This window comes from Pollicipes pollicipes, unplaced genomic scaffold (assembly GCF_011947565.3).
Source record: "Pollicipes pollicipes isolate AB1234 unplaced genomic scaffold, Ppol_2.1 Scaffold_4002;HRSCAF=4701_pilon_pilon_pilon, whole genome shotgun sequence".
NCBI lineage: Eukaryota > Metazoa > Arthropoda > Thecostraca > Pollicipedomorpha > Pollicipedidae > Pollicipes > Pollicipes pollicipes.
The window spans coordinates 40,785,598-40,799,255 of NW_023596420.1; the positions used below are offsets into that span (position 1 = coordinate 40,785,598).

The following is a 13,658-nucleotide window of genomic DNA, read 5'->3' on the forward strand; positions in this document are numbered from 1 at the left end:
CCATACATTGCAGCGGTGCGCCTACAACATGTGGAATGCACCTAAAGGAGGAGAAAAAAAACTTAATTAAAGAACAGCGACGTGTTAAATGCATTGGCGATGAACATAAGCCAACGCACGGTTCTCAAAAGATAAACACGTGGGCACCATGAACACAGTCCCTTCGAGCCTGCCCCGAGAGTTTCAGTCAGCCTTGCTGTAAAAACGAGTAACACAGGATGCCACGACGATAGACAATGGAAACTTCATTGGGCAGCTAGTTTGGCTACCGAGTACGGATGTGTATATACCAGTCGAGGCAATCGGCGGGGGTCCTCGGCCCGCTCTTGCAATGGTGCGTAACGGTGGCGTTCCAGTAAATAGCAGCTATGACTATCGGCAAATTAAAAAAACGATTACTCGATTCATTACATCGATTCTGTAGCACGGCAGCAATGTGCCACGCATCATATGCAAAAGCGAAGAAATGCCACGAAACTTCGTTTAAAAAATCAGGAAGACCACAACAGAACCTGGAAATTGTGCACACTGCTTAGCTCTGCGTGCAGAACGGCTGGAAAAAACCTAGGTCCAAATCCCCTGCGCAAGGGCGAAGCATCGATGCCGCCCAGCACTCACTTATCCAGCAGCCAGGAAATGACGATGATGGGCGGAATATCCACCAGGCCCGAGAGCGCGAACGGGATGAATCGGTTTTGACCCATGGTGACCGCCGCCGCCGTCAGGCCGTAGTAGGTCAGCGTGTGTACCGCCCTGGGTCACAGCAGGAGCACGGGATATTAAAGCACTGGCGGCATTCACAACGTGCGATGCTCCATCAAAGTACATAACTACCGTATAGTTTTCGATAGTATGGTGTAGCAGTACGTGAGTAGCATAACTGAGTACTGTGCGGTAACAGCAGGTCACTGACCGGACCAAGTACAGTGCAGATATTAAGCGACACATCCCTGGCACTTGACCACCGCCCCCACATGATATTGTTCGGCGTTGAAGAAGGTATCTTTTGTTTGGTGTCCAGTTACATGCTGTGAATGCTTTGCTACGATAACGAGAGAGCGAGAGCAGATGGAAAGTTCCATAATTTCTGCACCATTTGGCGACTTGTGACGTCATCATTCATGCTGCACAGATCAACGTAACCATGCATCTGACGGGTGCGTAACTCATTCCATCCCGTGACAAATGGGTGTAAAGCCCACATAGTCATACTTCACTAGCATTTCCACTTGATTATATCTATCTATATATATATATATATATATATATATATATATATATATATATATATATATATAGCTATCGTTGCATCAAATTAAATTGCAAACTACATTGCACCGAACGTCACACTTCCTATTCGCCATCAATCAAAATCCTAGCTGGTTCATGCCTCTGGCATGAACCAGCTAGGATTTTGTCGCCGCCGCCGCCGCCGCCGGCAGCGTCATGGCCACCGTCGTAGCGTACCAGGTGAGGCAGAGTATCACTGTCCAGAGAGCGGAGCGCCAGTGTCGGAACAGCGAGCAGCAGTTGTCGGGAAAGCCAACGGTCTTCTCCCTCGCAGCCACCAGGGTAAAGTTGGCCGGGGGGGTCACTCCGTTAGCACGCGCCACGCCCAGCATGACCTTGTGCGCTTCTTCGGTTCGACCATTGAGCATAAGCCACCGCGGGCTGGCAGGCACAAAGCTGACGGCAGAGGCGGGACCAATCACCAAATGGGGGGTGGCAGCGGGGGTGGGAGCCGATGACGCCAGAGGGAGCTGGCGGGCACCATGCTGGCGGCAGAGGCGGAAACAATCACCAAATGGGAGATGGCGGTGGGAGCGGGAGCCGGTGGCGCCAGAGGGTGCTGGCGGACACGCAGCGGAGGCCGTAACATGGGCCATTGAGGACAGCAGTAGCTGGCCTCTGACTGCAGAACCTAGGTAGTGGTGAGGACAGAGGCCAGTGTTGCGCCTGCTGTCAGTAACGCGCTCATCACGGAATCATGGTAATGTCCCTAACAAATATGGAGGAGCACATGACTTGGTCAAATTGTTTGAACAATAAAACATACAAAAAACCTCGCATATGGGAGGAAACTGTTTTATTCCAAAATGTGCTCTGCCTTAAGAGCAGTGCTCTTCTCCCATTTCTTCTCAATGTTGTCGATATCGCGAGAGAAAACTTCCCTGGCTGTTTCTCCAGTCACCCCTCAGCATCGGCGCACGCGTACCAGCGTGCCTCCTTCATCGGGGATGCGAACTCGAAACCCAGAAAAGGTGGAAATCACTTTGGGCCGAACCCAAACTACAGGCCAGGTGCTGGAGCTTAATAGAGCAGCGGTTCCTAATAGCAATCCGCACAAACCCGGCCTTTTGAACACACACACACCGTCGTGAAGAAGCAGGACACCCTTTGCCAGCACTCATCCCCTATTCTTTTACATGCCTTTCTCAGCTGCATCATTAGGCCATCAAGTTCTACTCTATTCCAGAAGCCTGTTTACCCACCCTCGATGTCAGAAAAAAATACATTTCATCGTAACGGTTGATATTGCTCTTTTTGTAGACTTACATCGTTCATATTGACATGCGCGTAATCTATGTTTGTCTTAAGGGAAATATTCCACATTTGTATGGTATTTTGAACTGAGATAGCTATTTTGAAGATCACTCCTTGATCTCTTATATTATAATTCGTGGATGTCGAGGTCAGAAAACAGAGTGCTCAGTCTAAGAAAGGGTTGGGCTGTAAACTGCAGTGAATGATCTTCGAAATGGCTACCTCACTTCAAAACCCCGTATAAATGTGGAGCAGCCCTTTAAAGCATATCACTACGACCGAGCACGCGAATGCAAGTTAACAGTATAAGATCATAGGAGATATGCAGGAAATGAACGAGAAAGAGCCAAAATACGCGCATATAACGATATTTGGGCTCTGCGAACACCCACCAATTGCACGACACCTGTCGGCAAGTTCAAGTACTACAATAAAAATCCGCTCGTCCGCTACAGTGGCAGCTTTGCACGGCCGCTTCGGCAGCCACTCTTACGCTATACAAACGGTCCATGCCGCAGTCAAATGACGATGTTTGAAGACGGATATTTACTACATTGAGGATTTTGCTATAAAGAGTAGTATTTTACTTTTAAAAGTGAGCTTTCCACATTCGTGTGCCTTTTTGAACTGAAATGACCATCTTGAAGAGGTTTTGGTACTGCTCACGATAACGCCCTTCTCAAGATCTAGCCTTCCCTAGTTTCTGAACTACACGCCCACAAAAATGGCGAAATATTGGGGATAGTTATCAAACGTCACCTTTGCATTCATGACGTCACAATAACGTCATTCAAATCCTGCCATTCCAAAAGTCACGCAGTGATCAAAGTCAAGGAAGAATTCATTGTTGAAGCGTTAAAAAAAATTAATTGTAATTGTCGAGGCGTTCATATCTAGCGCTCGTGAACGCGATTTCTATATACAACGGCCGTCAATTGGCTCTCAATGAACGTTGTGCAATGCATGATGACATAATCAAACAATGACGCATGGAGCAGCATATGTACTAAAAAGAAAATTGAGGTATGTAGAGCAGTCTCCTCCCTAACAAGTATATCAATAATAATAAATGAGCCTGTTTCATCATATCTGATGCTTGTTTAAAACTATTGAAATGTGAAGCATTCCCTTCAAAAGCAGATCAATTGCTACGAGTGAGCATATTTCACCGTATATCATGTTTGCCTCCATATGTCTGTGGGACATCTATATTTGTTTCTCAAGCCCAAAATACGAAAATCAGTATTGCGAGCTTACTTTCCAAATAATTTCATCTTGAACAGGTGTTTTGTAGGGTCACCCGGTTCATTGCTGTAAATCATTGTGGAGTTCCACAGGAGCCACATGATCGCGGGCTCCTCCACCGTACTCCATCCCGACTCACAGCCATATCACGAACACGGAGAGGCCGGCCATGGCGGCTGAGGCGATCACCAGGAGGCGCCACGTGGTGGTGACGTAGGCGCCGAGTGCCAGCACCTGGATACCGATGGAGGAGAAGATGGAGCTAAAGAGGCCAACGCGACTCCGATATTGAGGCCCCACCAGCTCCGAGGACAAGGTGAAGCACGACATGCCGCCCATATGCAGGACGCCGGCCAGAAACCTGTCAAAGGGTCGAACGTGTCAGGGGTCGGCGCCAGGCATCCCCAGAGGTCAGAGAGAGGGGAAGCGAGGAGTTACGCGGGTCAGGGGAGCAGAATACACGCATCTCCATAGGGCCGAGAACCCTGTCGCTGAGGTCCGAGGGGCCATGCGCGGCATCATGTTGGCTCACATGGCTCATTCCCTCCCCTCCCCTCCCCTCCCCTCCCCTCCCATCCCCTCCCCTCGCCTCGCCTCGCCTCGCCTCGCCTCGCCTCGCCTCGCCTCGCCTCGCCTCGCCTCGCCTCGCCTCGCCTCCCCTCCCCTCCCCTCCCTCCCTCCCTCCCCTCCCCTCCCCTGCGTCTGCGTCTGCTTCCCACACCACCACCCGGAAGACCCGAGAGCGGGTCGTCGCACCTCAGCACGGCGAACGTGGCGTAGTTGGGGACGACGACCAAGGCGGCCACCAGCAGGGCCTGCAGGCCGAATGTGAGCAGCACGACCCGGCGCCGGCCGAACATGTCCGCCAGGGGGCTGACCAGGGGAGCGCCAATCGTCATGCCAGCCATGAAGAGCGACTGCAGCAGGTGTACGTCCGTTGTCCGCTCGCAGACCAGTGACCACTGCATCGGTAGAGGGGGGGGGGGAGGTCAGGTGTCACTGACCGATCCAGGAGGGGGAACACCATTGACCACCTCCGGTTGGGGTCAGTTCTCACGGGCTGATCCAAGGGGGAGGGACAGACCAGCGACAACCACCGGTCCGGTCGCGGTTAGCTCCCACTGACTAACCCAAGGGGGATTGAGAGCGGGGAAGCGAACAGGATGCGCTGTAAGGAGAAAAAGCGTGGTCAGATAGCGCTGTAGGAATTACTGCGGTGTAATGCGATTGATGAGTTAAAATAACACCGTGTATTTCTAATGCGGTAAATGTGAAAATGTAAAGGAGCGATTGTTCCTCGGGACGGATACCAAAACACACGAAAGACACCATAGACACTACAGACACCACCAGACACAGATCCCACAGACGCCCTCAGACACAGGCCCCACCATGTTAGGTCAAATACTCCGTTTGGAGAAGTTGGGTCAGGCCAGATATCCCTACCGCAATGGTAAGGATGGTCACGTCAGTGACCTGATGTTCTATGAGATGCCAGTGCCAGGGACACACATCTCAGATAAACTGTCGAGGCAACTTTCAGCGAGAGGTAAGCTCAAAGTCCTGCTGTGTGCCTGGGCCGTTTGCTCATTAACCGGAAAGCTTTTTTGGAAGCCAAACACAAGCGTGCTTGGAACAATTTCCATCATTTGGATGAAACAAATGTTGCAAACAACGATAGTTGTAAGACGACCGATACAAAAGTAGTACCAAAGCTCAACTTTCGAAAGATTCGCTCAGATTTCTTTTTTACTGTATGAATCTGAAGAAGCAACGCCTACGCGAAGCAGTGCTTGTAAGTCTTGATCCCACCACCCTATCTTTAAATTTCAGGGCACCGGCAGAAACTATCGGTCAAACTTAAAGGTACTACAATGCTCGGCAAGGATGACGTCACCAGTGCCGTTGTTCCAGTCCGCGGGCCATCTCAGTCGAGCGCAAACAGAGAGCGTCTACAACAATGCGAACCCACCCCGCGCGGCCATTAGGATCTCAATGTAGACGCCCCAATCAAGTTAGCTACCGGAACAGAAGCAGCTGTGTGCACATAGCGAAACGATATTTACATGCAGGTTCCAGAACAACGCATGCCGTGCTTTTGAGTTTAATTGAACTCTAGTGCATGCCGCCGCCAACAGGCCGCACCTGTGCCTTCATGTCGAAGGTCAGGTGTCCTACGTCACCAGCACTCTGTCACTGACCTCAGTCGCCACGCTGGTGTACTCGGAACGGAACACGATGTCGTCGCAGAATGCTGTTGTGTCGTTGAAGCAGGCGTTCACGAGTATATCTGTCCCATTCGGCCCCTGTCGGTGGCACTCAAAGTTCGGCGTGTAACCTGCGACACGGAGAAGGGAGTTTGCATCACATCAGTTAATCCCCTGGCCCTGCTGCAGTCTGCGGTTTTTCGGACACCTTCGTGTTTATACGGCTATCTGACAGGAGGTCCAGTTTGGAAGCCTGCCACGGACAGTCCGAATAGCCGATGCTGCTGCCAATTGTTTACGCCTGGAGAACCTGCATCACGGCAGCGCCGCTTGCACCGCTCTCTGACGTCATTTTGAGCAAACGTCAAGAACAATGCAGACATCAAACTCGTGTCAAGCGACATCAAAGCATTCAGTCGAATATTCAACAAAAGCAATTATTACCCGAGAGCTACGCCGTCAGCCTAACCTCTTCAACAATTGCATCAATTCTATGTGAGCGGGCTGAGTTCGCGGCCACCGCAAGGCGGCTTGCCGCGCAAACCCGCCCATTGGACCAGCTGGTCTGCTATTCAGACAGCTGCATGCCGCCAATGAATAAGGTAGCATGGCGGCACATGCAGCGCGCGCGCGGCTCCATCACACGGTCATCCGTGTTGAGAAAATTTCGTATGATAGCATGATCCTGCCACGATCTCGAGCTTGTTAGGGTTCAAGCTTGTAACGCTTTCTCCCATCGGCTCCCTCGTCCAGTGCGTTACCAGTCTTAAATGGAATGCTCCACATTTGTATGGGGTTTTGAGCTTAAGCAGCCATCTTGACAGTAGCCATCTTTTCGGTGCAGTTCACGGCTAGCCACACTTCCGCGAAAATGGGAAAAGCATTCGGGAAGAGTATTTTTAGGTAACTGGCATTCATGACGTCATAATGACGCTATTCAAATCCCGTCATTCCATAGGCCATGCGGCGATCAAGGCAGAGAAAAAAACATAATGGCGGAGTCGTTCAATCCCAGCCGCCTGCGATTGACTCCCAATCGACGTTGTGCAGGGCACGATGACGCAATCAAACAACGACGCATCCAGGAGCGTATTTATTAAGCGGAGAAATGGTGTTGTCTTGGGCAGTCTCTTCTGCTTAAAAGGATGTCCATAGTTATAAGTAGGCTTGTTTCATCATACCTGATGCTTGCTTCAATACCTCAACCATGAAACATTTCCGTTAACCAGTTACCTTCTGCCGAAGGGACACTTTGTGCTGCATCCCTTCATATACGAATACTTAAGTGGCCATGCTTCTCACGACCGAGAGCGCAAAAGCGCCAGAGAGGTGGGGTGTTTGCATGACGTTTCTATGACGCCTGGTATGTTTGGGTGGTTTTCCCATAGTGAGCACGTGACAGACTTTTTTTAATTACAAAAATACTTTGGCTGCACAAGTTCATGCATATCAATCTCAGCATAGCATGGTTTAAAGCCTTAGAGTGGCATGGCTGTGATCTGCAGGTGCTGATCATGAAGGGCGCTATTTCAGCCAAAAATCCAATGTAGATATGAAACAGACCCCCTGAATGTGAATTTGATATCGTCTTTTCAACCGGACTCACCAATAAACTCCATCAGCAGGACGACGACTATTCCCGGTAGCGATTGAGCCGTTGTGGCTAGCAAGTGCTTCCACTGCTGCCGCCCGCCGCTGTCCAACACGCGGAGGGCGTCGTCCATGTCCATGGTGCCCAGGCGGTGCTCGGTGCACGAACCTGTGTACGTCGGCGTCACCAGCTGTGCACGAACGTCACCACTGCCACAACGCTCCAACGCCCAATAAAGCACCTGAACGTCTCACCGGCAGCTTTCACCAAGCTCCATCCAAATGCAGAGTAAGCAGGTTCGTGCCTTCCACATTCAAGGTCGCCCCACAGATACATGCGACTCCAGATCACCAGCTGCTGTTCTCTGATCATGAGCTGCGGCCTCTGCCTGAGCGCAATCCTTCCGCGTCGTCGGCGTCCGCTCATGAGCTCCGCCCGACCCGACGACCAGTTGTGCACCGCTACACTCACCGCGTTCAACAGCGGCCACCACCCTCCGCGTCCGACCCCCGGCCGCATACTGTGCAAGCTGCCACGTCGCCGTTCGCCGCTGGCTGAGCCTTCCCCCCCCCCCCCCCCCCGCTCGGCCGGCGGGCAGCGTGACAGGCGCGGCACGGGTCGCTGTAGTCTTTGCCCCGGCGGCGGAAGCCCTCAGGCTTCGGCCGGGCCGGTGCCGCAAGACTCGGTCGGGATATTCCTGAATGCGAGAATGGAGAGCCTCGATTCGTTACAATGACTTGTGTCAGAATTCGGGTCGTGGAGAGGGCTGGAGGATACGCGAATGAATCCAAGCTTCAACCGTGAAGCTCTTCGCCTGGAGCTGGTCGTTCATGTTCGCGGATATACGAGGCATTCGTTGCTTACGACATGGGGCTTATTACGGAAGTTGTCCATTTTACGCATGAATGGTCGCTGAAGACGGATCTTCGCCGCACATCTCTGCCGAGGATGCTTCGCGAGGCCTGTGTCAGGCCCAGTCGCGTGATTACGCTCGCGCCAGAGTCACAGATCACTGACATATCACGCGACACCGGCCACACCCGTCCAACCGCGAGCCGCCGTGTCCATCCGCTCACGAAGCCACACTGCGCACCTCCCTACCCAGCTGCTGGGTATCACCAGCCCACGAGACCGCTTGGAGCCGCTGGGCCGGCCGCACACACGGCTGTCCGTTGCCTTCGCACTGGACGGACGTCCGTGACCTATAACACTGCATTGGCCTGCCCGGAGGGGGGAGGGTCGGCTGCAGTGAAGGCCGGCTTCTGGTGGTGGGCGCGACCACGGCGGACGGCCGATCAACGCGCCGGCGCGTTTATGCACGCCATAACGCCATCTAGTCGCTTGGAGTTTATGGTATGCGTCATCGCGTGGCATACAGAACGTGGACTGGATGAACGTCATTTTGTCTACGGTCAGAGCGATGCGAATTTAAGTATTCACTGAATCGCTGGATATCTCGGATACTTATGGATGGCTTGGTGCGTCCTCGCACTAGACTCCGTGGGGTTTCGCAGTCGACTACGAAATCAACCAACTTTTTGATAAGTTAAGGTGAATTACATTCCTGTAACGTTTGTGGGCAGAATCAAAGCTGCACTTCAACGTTATCGCCTGAAACCAACACGAGTAACATAAATGTCAGTACAAACGATATAGCCAGTCTCGGAATGCCTACTATACGGCAAACGCAGAACACTAAGCATCGTTCATTTATGGCTAAATATGCACACTATGCATCGTTCACTTAATGACCAGATATGCGCCGTGCCGTTACATATGTCACGCCGTTTTCATGTGTGCTCAGGTTCCCTGTGTCGTGTTTTCATGGGTGTAATTTCGCAAAAGAAGAAGATGGGACTTACGGGGAAAATGGTCAAACCTGCCACCGAAATGCACCCAGATGTGTAGTTCTTCCCGCATCTGCCCCCCCCCCCCTCACCCTCCCCACCACCTCATCCCTCGCAGAGTTAGGGTAGCTCCAGCCTCACTCGTAGATGAATAGAAAAATACACCCCTGGGCGCGTGGAGTGCGTGCGCGGAGTACGCTCTGCATGCTGTAGAGAGTTGAAGGAACTCATCAGACTACACCGATCGGTTACATCGATCCATCGGCCGGCCATAGTAATCAGTCGGACGACAGGAATGTCCGGCATACACCTGCTGTGCGAAATCCTGGAGCTCACACCAGGCCACGGATATCACAGAGAAGAGGCATGACGGCTCGCTTCATTCAGTCGCGACCAGGGCCTTTTTAAAGGGAATGTTCCACATTCGAAGATATTAAAGCAAGTACCAGATACATGGGCGTAGGAACAGGGGAGCTAGGGGGGTCATGGCCCCCTCACTTTTCAAAGTGGGGGGGGGGGGTGCAGCAACGTCAACTGGCTTACCCACTTTTCAGATTAATGCTGCGTTTGGCTTACGTTTGCACTACATTAAGCATGCATGCCGATTTAACTAGCCCACCAGACATCTCCTTTAAGATGCGCCATCTTTCTCTTTGTTCACTAGCCCTTGCTTAATGTTACAGCTGCAAGGGCGGCGCCGCACGCCTGGAGACTGCAACGCCAGGCGTCGGGGCTGTTGTTGCTATCACTTGCGAACACGCATGTTCAGCACCATGTTACGCATTTCTCATACCAGTAGTCAGCTCTGACAGGATATTGAGCATTTTAAGATGAACGTGGGTGACCCATGTTAATGCAAATTAAGAACCACATTTCATCTGCAATCTACAGCCAGGGAGCACTGAATATCTCTGAAGAACACAGATAAACACAAAACTGGAGTCTATGTGACAACTATCGGACTACCTACGGCGATCAGGGGTGTTGTTGCGTCAATGAGTTTTCCTGTGCTGATCCGTGGCTAACTGCGCGGGTCAGAAGGCCTCCCGTGTCAGGGGTGGGGACAATGTGATACGGTTTATCCTTGTAATGGCCTCCGGATCGACCAGGAGATCCCGTCCCGTGCCACCAAAATGACAGCCAGAAGATGCTTCACGATGGGACGGAATGGTCCTTCAGCCCTTGACCGGAAACGATAGTCAACGCCCCGGTGTTCTCCTCAAGAGGCCCTTGCCAAGAAGCAAATAAGGGTCTCATTATTGTTGATTAGAGTGGGGCTCTCATTATTGTTGAATAGGGCGGGTCGAAATAAATTAAAACACGAGAAAGGTCATGCCATGTTTGCATGAGAATGTTCATTTTTCCAGAATGTATTATTGAAAGCAATTACCTCAAAAGGCTTGAAAATACCCACCCGCGACTTTAATACCAATGAAGGTCTGGGTTGCAACTTCCGTAAAATCGAAAAGTTTCGGCCACTGCAAGTGCCACCAGACGACGGGCACCGTGTTAATCTGTCTTCTGGACAGATAAATAGCTGCGAAAACACGAAAAATGGAGATTTTGCGCTCACTCTTCCAGTTAAACCAACAGATTACAGCCCCACTTCGGGGTGCTTCAACGGCCAACTCGTTTCTAAACATTTTCTTTCAACTTTCTTTCAACTTTCAAAGAAAAAGACTTTCTTTTCATCAGTCTAAAAATTGTCCACGTGAAATATGCGCTCAGACTGTCTTATAAATTTCAGATCTGATGCCATTGAGCGCCCAAGGGTGCAGCTTCAGAAACGTCGTCATTTTCGTACACCGGTTGGCCACAACTTATTATTAGGTGCGAGGCCGACGCTGCGCGACCTGCAGAGACTGCAACGCATGGGGTCGAGGCTTGTGTTTTTGAAATTTTCGAGTGCGCATGTTTAAAATAGCGTCACATAACTTGTAGTACTGGTTGATTAAAGTGCTTAAAGATAGTCATTTCAGAATTGTCGTCATTTTCATCCACCGGTGGGCCACGACTATATACTAGGTACTAGGCTAACGCTCCACAGGCTACGGAGGCTGCAACGCCTGGTGTCGAGATTTTTATGGATAAAATTTGCGAGCGCACATGTTAAAAAAGCTACATAAATTGTATCACTAATCGATTCTGACTGAATGATGAACATTTTCGGACAAACCTGGCTTGGCCATGAAACACATATTGCTGACCACTCGGTCTACAATCAAATTTTTGTCTTCAAACTTGGATCAAACACATCGATCTACAATCTACCTTCGCGATGTCCTCAATTTCTGTAAAACCCAGATAAAAATTTGACAAAGCTTCTTAATTCTATCGGCTTAGAAAGAGTCAACTAACCCTGTAAATTAAGAGTTTAATAATATATATGATTATGACATCATATTTTAGTGATATTTTTTAGTACTCATGTTTTGATATATTATTTTATTATATACCCATCTTGATATTTATTAAATAATGTGGAATAACTTTATATTTTAATAGAATACAATATTATAATTACAATAATAAATAAGCCGGTGATTTCTTCCATGCAGTCGTTCAACGCCCGATATCTGCAGTTTATTTACTTCAAAATACAGACAGAATTGAGCTCACGGTAGCTCCTGGTTTCTGATCTGGTAACAGGGCAAAAATAACAATAAAACTAAGAAAACCGTGTCACTTGTTATTAAGTAAGCCATATCCGGGATTTTTTGGGGGGGATCACCATAAGATGGACTTTTGTCAACCTTGTGTTCCCCCTTGGCAAGGCTCCGGGTGCGTCCCTGCCTACACATAAAAGCAAATAAAATCCTATGCGTTGCATGATGGGCAGTGAAGTGTCCGCTGGGCCAATTCATACCTAAGGTAGACAGCTTCCCATTTTTCTGCGATGGTGTGGTGTGAGGGAAGATAATTCGGAAAAAGATACTGTTGCAGGTGTCTAACACGTGTTTCATAAGGCATGTAGCAGTAACGCTGGTCCAAAATTATGCAACAAAGCAGCCATACGATCAGTTCGCAGTCAGTCATGCGGCATACATCGGGCCAGGGCAGTGAACACCGACGGCGGACAGGAGCAGGGCCCAGATAGGAACATATGACAGACTGACCTCATTATGTGGCTTGATTTTTAAAAGAAAATCTCCAGTTTATGAATTTGTCACATTGTTTCTAGCAGTTTCAAGCGTCCGAATTTGCTTCTGCGTAAAATTCTGCTACAAGTCGGATCCCTTGAAAAGCAGCCAGCGAAATGAAGGCGCATGAAAAATCTGTCGCTTTGTGAGCCATCAATCCACTTTCAAAATTCTCACCAGCCTATGTCCAGGCCGTATTTTGGCATCTGCACTGTGGCGGCAGGTGCTTCCTTAATGACCCCAAATGCCTACCCGCTCGCGGAATTTCGCCTCCCCAGGAAAGACAATGTTAAAATGGACGAATGATCTAGGGAAGCTGGATAGCCTTATTGCAAAATGACAGATGAGTCGAAAAGGCAAGGTTGTGCTCCAGTGAGAAAAGGCTCTAGATGTACATCTAGCATAGCAGCCATGACATTTGAATAAAGAGCGACAACAACCTCCATCCCCAACCCCTCGCCCGGTCATCGGGCTCACTTTTCAGAAAAAGTTCCTGAGTACACCCTGAGCTTGGCCCCCTCTTTTTGAAACATTCCTACGCCTACGACCAGATATGTGGAACTGAGCTCAAATATAACTAATGCCTTATTTTCCAGGAGAAAAGGTGCTCTAAGCAAGACAATTTATCCTTTTAGTAAAGATGCTCCCTCAACGTGTTATTGTTTTTATTGCGTCATCTTGCCTTGTATAGCATTGGTTGAGAGCCAATTGACAGCCGTTAGATCTAGAAATCGTGTTGACGAACGCCAGATATGAATGACGCGACCATTATATTTTATTGTTTTAATCGCCGCGTGGCCAATGGAATAGCGGGATTGGAATGGCATTATTGTGGTGTCATGGATGCCTGAGTGCGCTTGCAAAAATCTGCATGAAATAGTCTGCGCATCTTTTTGGACGTATAGCTCAGAAACTAAAGGGGTTTAGGCATGAGGAATGATAGACCTGTGAACTGCACCGAATGGTCTTCAAGATGGCTATTTCATTTCAAAGCCCCATACAAATGGGGAACACATTTTTTTGACACGCTCGGGTGAATACCATTCTCTCGGGTGGAGGATCAATTTGCCCCCCCCCCCCTCTC

At 49.9% G+C, this 13,658-nt stretch overlaps 2 protein-coding genes across 2 annotated transcripts in view; one reads left to right on the top strand and one right to left on the bottom strand.

Moving 5' to 3' along the window:
* Positions 1 to 13,658, top strand: part of LOC119093192 (solute carrier family 22 member 15) — a 55,618-nt gene that overhangs the window by 18,784 nt on the left and 23,176 nt on the right. The window lies entirely within an intron of this gene.
* On the bottom strand, positions 3,841 to 8,052 carry LOC119093193 (solute carrier family 22 member 15). The gene is made up of 4 exons (XM_037216107.1): positions 7,603 to 8,052; positions 5,991 to 6,127; positions 4,546 to 4,751; positions 3,841 to 4,150 (listed from the first exon to the last, which is right to left on the bottom strand). The coding sequence occupies exons 1-4, from the start codon at positions 7,724 to 7,726 to the stop codon at positions 3,925 to 3,927; spliced, it is 693 nt and encodes a 230-aa protein (XP_037072002.1). The 5' UTR covers positions 7,727 to 8,052; the 3' UTR covers positions 3,841 to 3,924.